The sequence below is a fragment of the Gracilinanus agilis genome, chromosome 2, assembly GCF_016433145.1.
Source record: "Gracilinanus agilis isolate LMUSP501 chromosome 2, AgileGrace, whole genome shotgun sequence".
Lineage (NCBI taxonomy): Eukaryota > Metazoa > Chordata > Mammalia > Didelphimorphia > Didelphidae > Gracilinanus > Gracilinanus agilis.
The window spans coordinates 33,337,926-33,351,978 of NC_058131.1; the positions used below are offsets into that span (position 1 = coordinate 33,337,926).

A 14,053-nucleotide genomic window follows, 5' to 3' on the forward strand; every position below is an offset into this window, starting at 1 on the left:
TCCCAGTTTAGGTGGGACTGGTAGATAATCAAATGTTAAGTACCTTTTTGTCCTAGAAGTTTTCCCCATTGTATGAGATTGGTTTCCCAGAAGACCAACACCTTTGCAGGAACCATCCTTTTTGTATCCGTTGTAGAAGACCACTCCTTGATATCCCAACCTCTTTCCCAAGCCTGCTTACACCTGTCAGTATATGTTTGCTGTACCCAGTTCCCCAAAAGGTATATAAGATCCCTATGTTTTATTCTTCTTCTGGAGATCTTCCGGTGATCCTCTTAGATCCTCTTAGAGATACTGTTCCCGGAGTCTTTGGCTCTTTGTGGTTTTTAGGCGCTTGACTCTGTGTGGTGGGTGAATATTGAACACTATCTCTTTCCTGATTAAAGACTAGGTTTTACTGACTACTTTTTTAGTGGTTCTGTTTTTCCAGGTTGACGGTAATAATAATGTTTGTTATTGTCATTGCTGTTAACTTCCTGACAATCATTTTTTCAATCATTTTTTGCTTGTTTTCTTGTTACATGCTTATTCTCATTTTTCAAAAGTTATTGTTTGTACATCTGAATACCTTGTCAATGTGTTGACTTTTTTCCTTACTAAAAAAATTACTATTTGCCATATATGATGTCTGTCGGGAGGGGGAGGGGCAGGGATACAATGGTGATGCAAGAAACAGAAATCAATAAAAATTCTTTTTTAAAACGTTCGTGGGCAACTGGATGTTTGCAATGTATCCATCGCAGCCTTTGAGGGACGTGACAGTATTTTTCCAATGTGCATCAGTCACTTAAGTAAGAATTTCTGGAGTCCTAAAGCATTTGAAAGATAAATTGGATGCTACGGGGGTGGGGGGGGAATGGAGGGGCAGAAAGCTGGCCCTTTAAATAAGAAATTATGGGTAAGGCAGATGATTGGTCCATTTGGCCTCCACGAGTGAGGCGGAAGCCAATGAGAACAGCTAGGAGTCACACACGGAAGTCAGGGAAACCGGTTTGTAGATGCGGGCCACTGCGCTCGCGGCCCGGAACAGACGAAGCAGCGGATTGGCCAGCGGCGCTGTAGCGGATTGGCTAGCTGTGGCGCGCAGGCGCGGCGCAATGAGCAGGACCCTGCGCCTGCGCGAAATAGCGCGCGGCAGAACCGGTGGCCTGAGGGTATGTCTAGCCGCACTAAACGGGAGACGCGGAGCTCCGCCCGGGGCAAGCGGGATGCGGAGTCCCGGAGCAGCTCGAGCCGGTCGAAGCGGGAGCGGGATCCGGAGACCTCGGGGTCTCGGGGAAGCCCGGTGCGCGTAAAGCGGGAACGGAACTCGGAGCCGTCGGCCGCGCGAGACTACTCGAGCGGGAGCGTGCCCGCGCTCGTGCCCGCGCCGCCGCTGTCGGGGGCGCGCGTAAAGCGCGAGCGCGAGATCGATGAGGATTCTGAACCCGAGCGGGAGGTGCGAGGTGCGCGGGGCTGGGACCGGGCGACCGCCTTTCTTTTACGCTCCCTTTCACTCTTCTCTCCATCCCCCAACCGGAGGTGAAAGGAGTCTCCAAGGACAACCGCTTTTCCTCTTCCCTGTCTGTATGTGTAAACTGAGGCTCAGGCGGGCGAATGCCTGCCCCAGAGCCCGTGCTTTGTGTCCTCTGCCAGGTTCTCCAGTGCTCCAGAGTCTCTGCTTTGTGCTCTCCGATAGGTTCTGGGGAGGGAGGGGAGCTGACCTGCGGGGCACAGGTAGATATTTGAATGCCAACCACATGCAAATCAAGCCCAAAGTTATTTCTTAGAGTAGTGGACGGTGCTTCTACTACGTGTGTGTGTATGTTTTGGAAAGGCTTCGTGGAGAACGTGTTGCCTGAGCCAAAGTTGGGATGACATCCATGCCTGAGCTGGCCTTATCAGCCTTAGGGTTCTGGTGCCAGCCCACACCAAACCGACCTGTGTTCCTTACCCTCTAGCCAAATATCTCCATCCCACTCCCCTGAGAGATTTGGTAACTCCCTTCCTTATTCTCTGTCGTTTACTTCTACTGTTAGTGATCTTTTCCTCAGCTTTATTTTTAACTAGTTTGTGTACAGGTAAGAGGAAGAGTTCTGGATTCGAAGTCATGAAGCCACGTGTCTCTCTGATGGTACTGTCCCTGGAGGACTGCTACTTAAAACCTAGGCTCTGAGAGAATGTAAATTTGAGCAGAATTGTTGGAGAATGGAATTGTGACACCAAAAAAATTGTATTCTAAGGCAAACCATAAGTTCCCTGAGGACAGAGAGTTGCATTTCTGTGGGTCCAGTGTTGAACATAATGCATTATAATTATAAGCATATAAAAATATTTATTTTTTTTGTTCTTAAATTTAAAACTTTTCTAGACCATAGGTCAAGAAGGGACCACAGATCCATTTATTTTTATTCTCTCGTTTTGCAGAAGGGGAAACTGAGAATTAGGGAGGTTAAGTGATTTATTCCATATTACAACCAGATAGTAAGCCTGTCACACAGAGGGTAGATTTTGAATACAGGTCCTCTGATTCCAGAGCCAGAGTTCTCTCCACTTTTTATGGCACTGTTTTAAGTACTCCCTCCCCCACCCCCCACACTTTTCACCCTTTGGGGCGGTAATAATACAGTTAACTTTTCCTTGGAGAATTAAAAGATATTTTCCTCACAACTATTTCTAAGAAGGAGACAGTGCAAGTATTATCCTTACTTTAGTTCAATTCAGCAAGCTTTATCAAGCACCTACTTTATGTCCAGCACTGTATTGGACTCTGGGGATCAAAGACAAAAATAAAACAGTCCTTACCTTCAGGGAGCTTAATTCTTTTGAGGAGATACAATTTATATAGAAAAAAATAAGATTAACATATACACACAGAGTAACTTTTGGGGTAAGGATACTAGTAATGGGGAATTAGCACATTGTTTTTATAAGGAAAATAGTACTTCAGCTTAACCTAGGGAAATTCTGGAGGAGGGACTGCATTCTAGGCAAGGAACATTGCTTTTGCCAATGTCTAAAGAAAAAATATCTTATGTGGGGAAAGGTGGGCAAGGCAATTTAGTTGGCACACTGAAGCTTCTGGCTTCAAAAGTTAATAGAATTTAGCTGTAAAGTTGTTCAAGCTGTAGCATCTGTGAGCTGTCCAATTGTGATGTACCAAATCACAGAGCTGGAAGGAACCTCAGTGGTTGGTTATGTAATTTAATTTCTTCATTTTTACAGATGAGAAAATTAGTTCAGAGGGGCTAAGTGACTTGCCCAAGCTCATAGAGCTGCACAAGTATAGCTAGAGAGAATCTAGGTGAAGAAAATCAGTAAGGGAAGGGCCTCCAGGTCTGCCATATGAGAATCAACCTTAAGGGATTGTTGTGGGGATCAAATGAGATAACAAGCACTTTGCAAACTGTAACATGCTAAGTAAATACTAGCTTATATGAAGATATGTAGAAGGAAATGGGACGTTGGAGAAAGAACAATTAAAAGGTTTGTAGTGGTTTTCTTCCTGTATTGGAGGGGCTCTCAGATGGAAAAAGAACTTATTCTCCGTGACTGCAAATAAGGAACTCCAGAGGGAAATTGGAAAGAGGAAAATTTAGTTTTGATTTAATGCTTTTCTCAGGTCTTTTAGATACCTGTGTCTGTTTTATTCATTCTACCCAAGTTTTAAGGTCAAAAGAGATAGAAAATATGCCTTATTCAAATTTTGTTCTTCCCCTACTATGTTTCAGGGATATGTCATTGTCCATTTCCTGGTTAACATTTTTTGTGAAGACTATGCATAAAGGAATAGTTTTCAAATTTGAAGATTGGAGAGAAAGCAGTGTGATGAGTGACAGAATTAAAAGACCCAAAAGGAACTTCATATATTAGAATGATGGTCCAAAATCAACAGTCTCCTGACTCTTTGCATAGACTGTCCTGCTTGCCTGGGAGATATTGCCTCCCACGGGAGCCTTTTATAATCCTAGCTTCTTTCAAAGAACAACTTAAGTATTATTACCTCTTTCAGGAGGCCCTCCACCCCAGTTTTTTGCATTTACTTTGTATATAGTTTGAATTATGTATGTCATTTGCTCCAATGGAACATAAGTTCTTCCAGGGTAGAGACTTTCATTTTGTCTCTTTCCAGCACCCAGGACAGTGCTTGACACATTAAAAGGCACTTAATATAAATGTATGCTGAATGAATGAATCCTGAAGCCTTATGCTACTATATACAGTCACTGCTTAGCCTGGTATTCAGGGTCTTCCTGCAGCCTCTACTCTCTTGTTTACTTTTGTCAAGTCTGAGGCTGACTGGGTTTTCTTGTAGGTCATCTCTTAGTCCAGTAATGGGCAAACTTTTTAAAGAGGGGGCCAAAGGAAAGGACATGCTCATCTGTCAGTCTGTTTCTAAGGCAACTCTTTTGAAGTTTCATTGTATTGGTCAGATTAGGAATGATGTTGCCAGCTGGATAGAACATCTCAGGGGGCCACATCTGGCCCGTGGGCTGTAGTTTGCCCATCACTGTCTTAGTCTATCACTTGGCTTGGTTCCATATTTAACCTTATCCTAAGTTCTCAGGTGATTGTGGTATATATTTAAATATTTTTAAAACTAAATAATAATTGAATGAACATGGGCAGCTAAATGGCTTAGTGGTTAGAAAGCCAGGCCTGGAGATAGGAGGTCCTGGGTTCAAATGGGACCTCTGACACTTACTAGTGGGTGATTCTAGGCAAGTCACTTAACCTCAATTGCCTAGGCTTTATTGCTCTTCTGCCTTGAAACAGATATTTTGTATTGATCCTGAGCCAGAAAGGTTAGGGTTTAAAATAATAATAAATGGGCAACTTATTCACAAGTTTGAGCTACTACTTCAGTTCATTAAACATTTAATTTCTCAAATAATTGCTACTGGGAAAGGGGGAACTTAGGTAGCCAATATCTTTATATTCCCAATATTGATCTCATCTATATTAAATCCCTTAATTTTTGGAATTAAATATTAAAGTTATTGGATATACAGTTTATTAACAACAATTAGTAGTAAATCAGACATAATTATTTGTAGTATTTTAATAGCCAGAGTCATTTTAAACACTAAACTGCCAATGATTTTCACTTTTGCAAACACAATTCCACTATTCTGTTCACTTAAGATACTGATGGAAGTCTCAAGAATTTTTTATATATCTCCTCAATATGAGTTACATTTATTTACTTATTTATTTATTTATTTATTATGTCTCTCCTCAGTATGAGCTAAATTTATTTATTTTCTGGAAATAAGTTATTAGCCCCTCTTTGTCCATTTCTCAGCCAAAAATTAGTCTTTCCAAAATGCACTGTAAATTGTTAGTTTTTCACAGACTTTTAAAATTATTTTTCTCTTCAATTATATAACATTTAAGCTCTAAGAAAAAAACAGTCTTTCCTCACCTTCTTTCTTTCTGTGTTCCCAGATTCCCCCTAGAGCCAAAGCTCACATACACTCTCTTGACTCCATAGGGAGATCACCTCAGAGAAGGAAGGTTGCAACTGTAACTCCTAGCTGCAAGCCCAAGCTCTCCTTTGGCAGTAACAGTGTCTCTGGGGGAGAGCCTGGTGAAGCAGGCAACATGACTCTTTATTCTTCTTTTCATAACTTTTTTCAGCAATCCTGGACTTGGGACTCACTAAACAGTTTTGCTTTTCCTGCTTCCCAACCATTACTCAGACTCTTCTACTGGGGATTCCTGACCAGTCCTCGGAATTAGACATGTAAAGGGGCCTTAGAGATCATCTGGTCTACCCTTCTCAGTTCATTGGCAGGGAAGTTGTCCTGTTCTCCCTTCTCCCCTCACCTACATGTCCTTTGCAGAGAAAGCACCCTGAGTTTGGAGTCAGAGGGTTTTGGCTCTTTTTGCTTACTATTTGCCCAACTTTGGATCAATCACATGATGTCTTGGGTCCTTGGTTTTCTCATCTGCATAATGAGCATATTGAATTAGATGATCAATGAGGGCTTGTCTAGTGACCTGTAATCTCAAATGCCATTTCTATGAAGCCTTCTCTAATGGCACCAATTAGAAATACTCCTTTTCTCTGAGCACATTTAGCATCATGTAGTAATTCATTTGGCAAACATCCATTGAACTTCATATAAGACTAATCTTAGGTATTATATGGAATTTAGTGATGAGTAAGATTACTTTTAAGGAGTTTGTTGTGCTGATTTGTATTATAGTGATTAGTCTGTATATTAGTTATTATTGGATTGTAAGATATTTGGTGGGTAGAGATTATATCTTGGACATTTCTGTAGTAGGCCAAGTTTTTTATGCATAGCTGATGCTTGATGAGTGCTTTTTGTTTTTTAAAACCCTTACCTTCTGTCTAAGAACAACAGCAGGAGCTAGGCAATTGGAGTTAAGTGACTTGCCCAGGGTCATACAGCTAGGAAGTATCTGGGTTCAGATTTGAACCCAGGTTCTCCTGACTCTGTGCCTTGCACTCTACCACTATGTTCTCACCAAATAAATGAATTCATTTTTATTGAATGTTTTTGGCTAATTCTGGTTTAGTTCAACTGAATAAAAATTTGTTGGGGCTTCACAGTGGATAGAACCCTGGGGACACAAAGTTATAAAGAAGTCACTGTTCTCAAGGATGTTCCTGCCATCATTAGATAATAAGTAGCTGATGTTACAGTGGAAAGAGCCCTGGGCCCTGGAGTCAGGAAGACCTGATTTCAAATCCAGATATTTACTGGATATGACCTTGGGCAAGTCACTAAACCTGTATCTGCCTTAGTTTCCTCAGATGATGTTTCAAGGGCTAAAATGAGATAATATTTGTAAAGTGCTTTTCAAACCTTAATGGGCTATATAAATGCTGCCATGGTTATTTTTAGAGGTGACTGGGTGAAATAGTAGATAAAACTGGGCCTGACTTTAGGAAGACTTGAGTGTGAATCTTATTTCACACACTTATTAGCATTTGACAATGGGCAAGTTTCTACCTATGCCTGTCTTCATCTCCTCAACTATAAAATGGGGATCACAATAGCACCTATCTCCCAGGATTAATGTGAGGATCCAATGAGATAATATTAATGAAGACTTAGCATAGTGTGTGGCACATAATAGGTGCTTAATAAATGCTTATTCCCCTCCATTCTCAATAATCAGAATAATTGCTGGTATGTACAGTGTTTAAAAGTTAGCAAAAAGCACTATACAAATGTTAATTTGTTTGCTTCAGCAATCCCATGAGGATGGGGGCTGTTATTATCCTTGTTGTGCAGAAGAGGAATTTGAGGCTCAGAGGTTAAATGACTGGCCCAGGATCACACATTGAAGTAGGATTCATACTTGGGTCTTCCAGACTCCCAGGTCTGTTGTACCACTTTGCAACCTTGTTTGGCTACTTTGAGGTGGTGGTAGGAGAAGAATATATCTACATAAATAAGATAGAGTGTGATGAAGGTCAAGGAAGTGTTTGGACAGAAAGCTATAAGAAATTAGGGAGAAGAGACCATTCAATTGGGAAGATAGAGAAAGCTTTAGTGAACTGTTGGTGACTCCTGTGCTGGGTCTTGGAGGAAAAACATTTTTCCAGTTGGAGGAGGGAACACATGCCAGTTTGGATGGCTCATGGCATTTGTGAAAGGAAAGAGAGTGAAATAAAGTTGGTAAGATTAGTTGAAGAAAGATTCTGGAAGGGCCTTAAATCATAAGCTAAATTATTACTTTTTTTATATGTTAAAATTAAAAAAATAAATTATACGCATTTTTTCTTATAGGCCATGGGCAATTAAAGAATTTTGGTAGAGGCAGCATACTCTAACTAAGGCACTGGATTTGAAATCAAAGCTCTCTGAATTTAAATCCTGACACAGACATACTAGCTGTGTGAACCTGCACAATCACTGAAGTTCTTTGTGGCTTCAGTTTCTTTACATGTAAAATGAGGGGATTGGACTTAATTCTCTCCAAGGTCCCTTCTAGTTCTGTGTGATCCTGAGGGTGACTTGTGCATTAGGAATATTATTTAGCAGCTCTGTGAAGGATAGGTTTTGTAGAGGGCAAAGACTGGGTGCACAGTTAGAATGCCATTAGAGAGCCATTAATGCCATCCAGGTGAAAGATAATGAAGTACCACTCACCTTAGACTCCCCTTTTTGGGGTATAGTTAGAGGAGTTCACTGATTTCCTCATTGCTTTCTTGGGGGGCGGGGTGCTTCTAGGTCCTGAGTTTCACATGCCCAGTGAGCTAAACTCAGAGCTTCTGTCTGTCACTGACCTTCCTTGTAGTTTTCCATCTTCACCGCCTTTGGTTTTCATTTCAGTGCGATATGGACGCCTTGACTCTGAGGATCGAAGGAGCCGACATTGCCCCTATCTGGACACCATTAACAGGTTAGTGGAGCAGAAAAAAGTTGAGTTTCTTGGGCAAAAATAACATTGTTGGTCAGAAGACAACATTAGGGCTGATTTGGAAGAACATAAAACCCGTCAAAAAGCCATTTGGATGTAGACAGTTCAGCAGGATGTTGAGTAGAATTGCTTACATTTGACCCTTTGGAGCTCCAGAAGGTTTGTCTCTGTTCTGCTTAATAGCCCAGCTGGTAGGAGAATTGTACTTGTGCCTTAGCCTGGACACAAATGAAATAGGCTTTTAGCCTTGATAGATACAAGGAATGTTTGTGCCTTTGAATACCCTGATGCTCATCCTAAAGCCAATAAGTGGTTTGTGGATCTTAATGATCCATTAGAAAACTGAACTGTAACTGAACCACTATTTGGCCTAGAGAAAGGAGTGAGTGAAGCCTCTTGTTTTTCATGCTCATGACTATTTTGTGCGTGCACATTTGCATACACACATGAAAAAAATTCCTCAGGTACATGAGAACATTCCTTTGCTATTACTCTTTTCTTCTTTAAAGCCTTATCTTGTGTCTTTGAAGAGATAAAACTAGGCCTGACTCTCAACTCTTCAGTCACCCCAGCTCTTGATGAACTCTGTTTCCTGTTTTGGGCTTCAGCAGAAATGACATCCTCCTCTTTAGGAAACCTCTTTTCCCTTGGCTTCCATGACACTGCATTCTCCAAGTTTTCTTTGCATCTGTTCCTTTAAGGTCCAACAAAATTGTCAACTTCTTTTGACTTTTCAGAAAACTGCCCTACCCAATCTTTTTCTTTTTAACCTCTGCCATATTCTGTTTTGTATTCTATATAATTGCATATGCATTCTGTACTCCCAGTAGGGAGGCAATATTTTGCAGGAAGGACTGTATCTTTGTATTTTTATCTTTCTGATCCTAATGCCTATCACGGTGGCTTTGAGCATAGTAGGTCCTTAATAAATGTTTGTTGAATGAATACCTCTATGGAATATATTTTTTTAAGGATACTTCTTTTATTCACCTTCCCTCTTATCCTTCAAGGTCTGTCTTAATTTGGTGGCTCAATCAAATAGCCAGTAGGTGGTACAGTATATAAAATGTCAGGAGGCCTGGAGTCAGGAGGATCTGGATTTGAATCTGGCTTCAGATACCACCTAGCTATGTGACCCTGGGCAAGTCACTTAGCCTTGTTTGCCTTGCCCTTCTTACAGTTGTTACTAAGACAGAAGGTAAGGGTTTAAATAAAAAAAAGCCAAACAATACGACTTATTTAATTTCAAATTTTGAACTCCTATTTGGGTCATTGATCTGGAATTAGAAGGGGCCTCAAAAGATATGTAGCCCAGACACCTTATTTTATAGATGAGGTCACTGAGTCCCAAAGGAGGAGACTTTGCATGGGTCATAGAACCATCAAAGAATCATGAATCTAGAACTGAAGCAGACTTCAGAGGCTTATCTTTCATTTTTGAGATGAAAAAAAAACCAGGCCTGGAGAGAGTCTAAGCCTTTCATCAGTGAAAGGTGCTTAGCTTGGCATTAATGCCTGCAGGCAGACAGAGCTGTCTCCAGTGTATCTGCTAGGGATGCGTTGGCCCAGGCAGAGCTCAGGGTGAGGGGTTCCTAAGAGGAGCTTGAAATTTATGATTGTGTCAAGAGCAGGGATGGGGAGAAGAGATCCGGGCTGCCCCAGTGCTTCACAGTCTAGACCAAACTCCAAGATTAGCAGAATTGGTGACCTTTTCCTACCCAGTTTCACCCTCCCCCTTGAGGGCCTCAGTCTGGGTCTAATAGGTTTTCATTCCTATTAATTGTTTCCTTTTGTTCTTTCAGGAGTGTCCTGGACTTTGACTTTGAGAAGCTCTGCTCTATTTCCCTTTCACACATCAATGCGTACGCCTGCCTGGTGTGTGGCAAATACTTTCAGGGTAAATATACTTTGTCTGACCTAGAGTTCTGAATGTCCCTGTAGTAATGTCAGGTTAAGACTAGCCAAGAGGAACTCCGGTATTCCTAGTGGTCCCTTCTAGTACCTTTGGGATCAAGTCATCCATTGGTGTAAGTTTTCTGTAGAGAAGGTAATGACTTTCCTGAGAACTCCTTTACTTCAGGAACCTCTTTTAGCCATTCTCGTGATCTAGTCAGTCTTTTGCCAAATGTTATCCTAGCATTCTTCTGACCAGTATAAAACCTGACAGATTTCAAAGATAAGCCTACTGGCCCTCCAGGAGCTTACAAGGAGACCAGGCCCATGTAATGGCCTGCTAACCCAATTGTGCTGACTGACCCTTGCTATGTATTCACAGAAGGGAGGGGCTGTCCTGGGCGATGGCAGTAGGAGTTTGGCTTTAGATTCAGCCTTCAAGACAGGGAAAGATTTTTCCAGGTTATATGGAAGCCAGCTCAAGCAGGAACCCAAAAGAGAGATGAATGGAATGTGTTCTGGGGAGGTTTTGAATGGACAGTCTAGAGAGGGGAATTAAGGGAAATAAGGTTAGGTATGTAGAGGTCAGTTCATGGTAGACATTCAATCCAAGTATTTATTAAGCACCTCGTATATCAGGCCCTGGGTTAGATACTAGGGATAAAGAGCCAATACAAATAACGATCTCTGTAGCTTACATTCAGCTAAAAGCCAGGCCAAAGAATTTTAACCTAATGGCTATGTGGTAGGGAGCTGCTGTAGATTCTGGAATCAAGAAATGGTATAAAGAGCATAATGGTTATGTGAGATGTCTTGTGGTAGTTTGCAGGGGAGATTAGAAAGGGCAAACATGGGAGTTGGGGTAACCAATTTAGAGGACAGCAAGTTTTCCAGACCAGGGTGATGAGAGTAGGAATAGAGATAAAGGGAGGTGGAAGAGATATTTCAAGGGAAGAAGTAACAGGACTTGGTGATCTTTATTATAAATGGAGAGTGAAAAATCAAAGAGCATTTTTGAAGCTTTCTGGTTCAAGAAATAAGGAAAAAGGAACAGGACAGATTTTGGAGAGGGAAAAGGAAACTGTTTTTCAACATGTTAAGTGAAGGTTATGTTTTTTTATAGGTAACATAATAAGTTGGAAATACAGGACAATAGGACCATAGTGTTTGGGTCAGAGCAAACTGAAAAGCAGTCCTATCTCCCACCCTTTTCCCTGTACCCTGCTTCCAAGTTTTCCATTGCCAGGCATGTTTTCTCAGTATTCTAGGATGTTTTTAGAAACTTATAGGAAGCAATAGAATGTGGGAATTGATTTCTCTGAATAGAGGCCATTGGGAGATTCCTTTTTGAGCTCTACCTACAATTGGGGATAGAATAATGCTTTATTTTTACTGAAAGTAACACGATAATATTGAGGAGGATCAGGGAAGAGCAGCCCTTCCAACTGTCTTATCAGATCCACTCTGGAGCTTCCCTTCTCTTAACTTCCTTTCCTTTTTGTTCATAGGACGAGGGTTGAAGTCTCATGCCTACATTCACAGCGTCCAGTTCAGCCACCATGTTTTCCTTAATCTGCATACCCTCAAGTTTTACTGCCTTCCAGACAACTACGAAATTATCGACTCCTCCCTAGAGGATATCACTGTAGGTGTCACTGTAAAGTGGGTCAAGGCTCTTGGAAGCCTCTGGGTTTGATAAGGCTCATTTTCCTTGTTTGCTGGCCTTCCTTACCTCCTAAACAGAGCCCAAGTTGCCTTGGGTTTCACCTTTAATGTGTGGGGAAATGGATCTAATCAGTATCTGGATGATGGAATCCATGGAATCTGTGGCTAGTGTGATATGGAATCCTTAATAAATAATATCACCAATGTGACTAAAAAAGGAAAGAAACAACTCCCTGCTAGGCTGTTAAATGAAAAATATTCTCAGAAAATAAGTTACTTTATATTGTTGAACTGAAGTTTGGCATTTGAGCTTATTAAGACAACTAGAGGGTGTGTTAGGCAGTAGACTAGACTTGGATCAGAAAGTTCTGCCTCAGATATTTAATTAGCTCTATGACATGGGGTAAATCATTTATCAGCTCAGCCTTAATTTTTTCATCTGAAAAATGAGGATGATAAAAACACCTGCCCTATAGGGTTATTATGAGGATTAAGTGAGATTATCTCTATGGTAATCTTACGGTGCTCTATAAATGCTAACTATTATTATCAAAATTAAGAACTTCAGTGATAAAAATGTTGGTTAGAGCCTTTGGGAGGGCTGCCATTTGAACATACAGCTCTGATAGTTGCCTCATCTCACCAGATTATTTTTTGTTAGGAAAAAAAGTTCTAATTTAAAGGAAGATGACACCTTCATTGATTTTTCTATTTCTCTTTGCAGTACGTCTTGAAGCCCACATTTACCAAGCAACAGATTGCAAACTTGGACAAGCAGGCCAAGCTGTCTCGGGCTTATGATGGTACCACATACCTGCCCGGTATCGTAGGACTGAATAATATCAAGGCCAATGACTATGCAAATGCTGTGCTTCAGGTAAGGCCAGGAATAAGACTATGTAAAAGAGAGGCTGGCTTTGGGTCTGGATGTGAAGAAGAGAAAGAGGAGAAAGTGCACTCCCTAGACCTGGTGCTGGCCTTGATGTTGGGACTGTTGACCCCATGGTGGGCCTGGATCAGGTGCTCAACCAGGGAGCACAGCTGCATCAGTCCATGGGCCCTGGTGGACCTTCTTCTGTCTCCTGAGCCTGCAGCCTCTGTAGCACTTTCCTTGGTCCGTATTAGAGACCTGGATTGTTACTTATTAGGTGACCTTGAATTAGTCATTTAACCTCTCTCGCCCTCAGTTTCTTTATTTTTAAATTGGGGCAGATAAAACTCATAATGTCTATGTCATAGGCTTCCTTAGAGGAAAGTGAACTTTGAAGCATTATGTAATGTGGACTTACTGCTTCTGTTGCTGCCACAATCAAAGCTCCTGCTGCTGACTTGGGTTGAGGAGAGAGGGCTGGACTGGGAAGTGTTCACACCATAGAGGCTGCAGCCTTTGTTTGTCCTGGGTGGAAGATGTTACCTTATTCCTGCTTCATTCTTCTTAAGAAATAATGGGCCCAGTGGACACTTACCTTTAGTGTGGGTGGAGTTCTGTTTGCTTTGTATCTGTTGACATTTAAATTGACTTCAGTGCATAAAGTCAACAAATCAGAAAATCTAAAGAGTTGAAGTAGAATAGTCAGAAGAGCAAGTTTTTTTGGGGGGGGGAAGTCGGAGCATCCACGTGGTCTAACCCATCCTTGAAAAAGAATCAGCCTTGTAGCTACTTGACAAGTCTTCCTCTAGCCTCCCCCTTTCCCGTTTCAAGAGAGATGTGGAAGGGCAGATCAGGGATAGGCCACTCAAGGACTCAGGTCCAAGTATGGGCCAGGTTTTCTGAGTGCCCAGGGGCTCCCCAGAGAGCCTGAGGGGAGCCCAGAGCAGCTTCTTTACTGAAGGCAGCAGTAGCAGGGGCCATGGCCAGTGGGGGGCGGCAGAGAGCTGCGAGTGCAGGCCCTGCACGGTTCCAAGCTTAATAGTAGTGAACAGTGATATCTTACAGTTTGCTTAGGAGCTCCATTCCAATTAATTTTGGTCCTTAAAACAGGACCTTACGGCCACTTGTTTGTCTCTGTCTGCATTCTCTGTCCATTCCCTTCCACTTTTCTTTGTTCTAACACCACCTCCTTTTGGGCTTTCCCAGTCTCTTTTATGTTTCTCATCTGGTCATTTTTTTAAT

The 14,053-nt window shown here is 41.8% G+C and overlaps 1 protein-coding gene across 3 annotated transcripts in view; it reads left to right on the forward strand.

Annotated features, from left to right (window-relative positions):
- The first annotated feature begins 1,154 nt into the window (after window positions 1–1,154).
- USP39 (ubiquitin specific peptidase 39) overlaps window positions 1,155–14,053 on the forward strand; it is a 35,456-nt gene continuing 22,557 nt past the window's right edge. For 2 of the 3 annotated variants that reach the window (XM_044663054.1, XM_044663057.1), the window contains exons 1-5: window positions 1,155–1,445; window positions 8,295–8,364; window positions 10,185–10,279; window positions 11,784–11,920; window positions 12,665–12,817. In XM_044663054.1, coding sequence (XP_044518989.1) covers window positions 1,157–1,445; window positions 8,295–8,364; window positions 10,185–10,279; window positions 11,784–11,920; window positions 12,665–12,817 — 744 coding nt within the window. In that variant the 5' untranslated portion in view covers window positions 1,155–1,156. The remainder of the gene's footprint in view (window positions 1,446–8,294; window positions 8,365–10,184; window positions 10,280–11,783; window positions 11,921–12,664; window positions 12,818–14,053) is intronic. The other variant, XM_044663056.1, reaches the window with a different exon arrangement.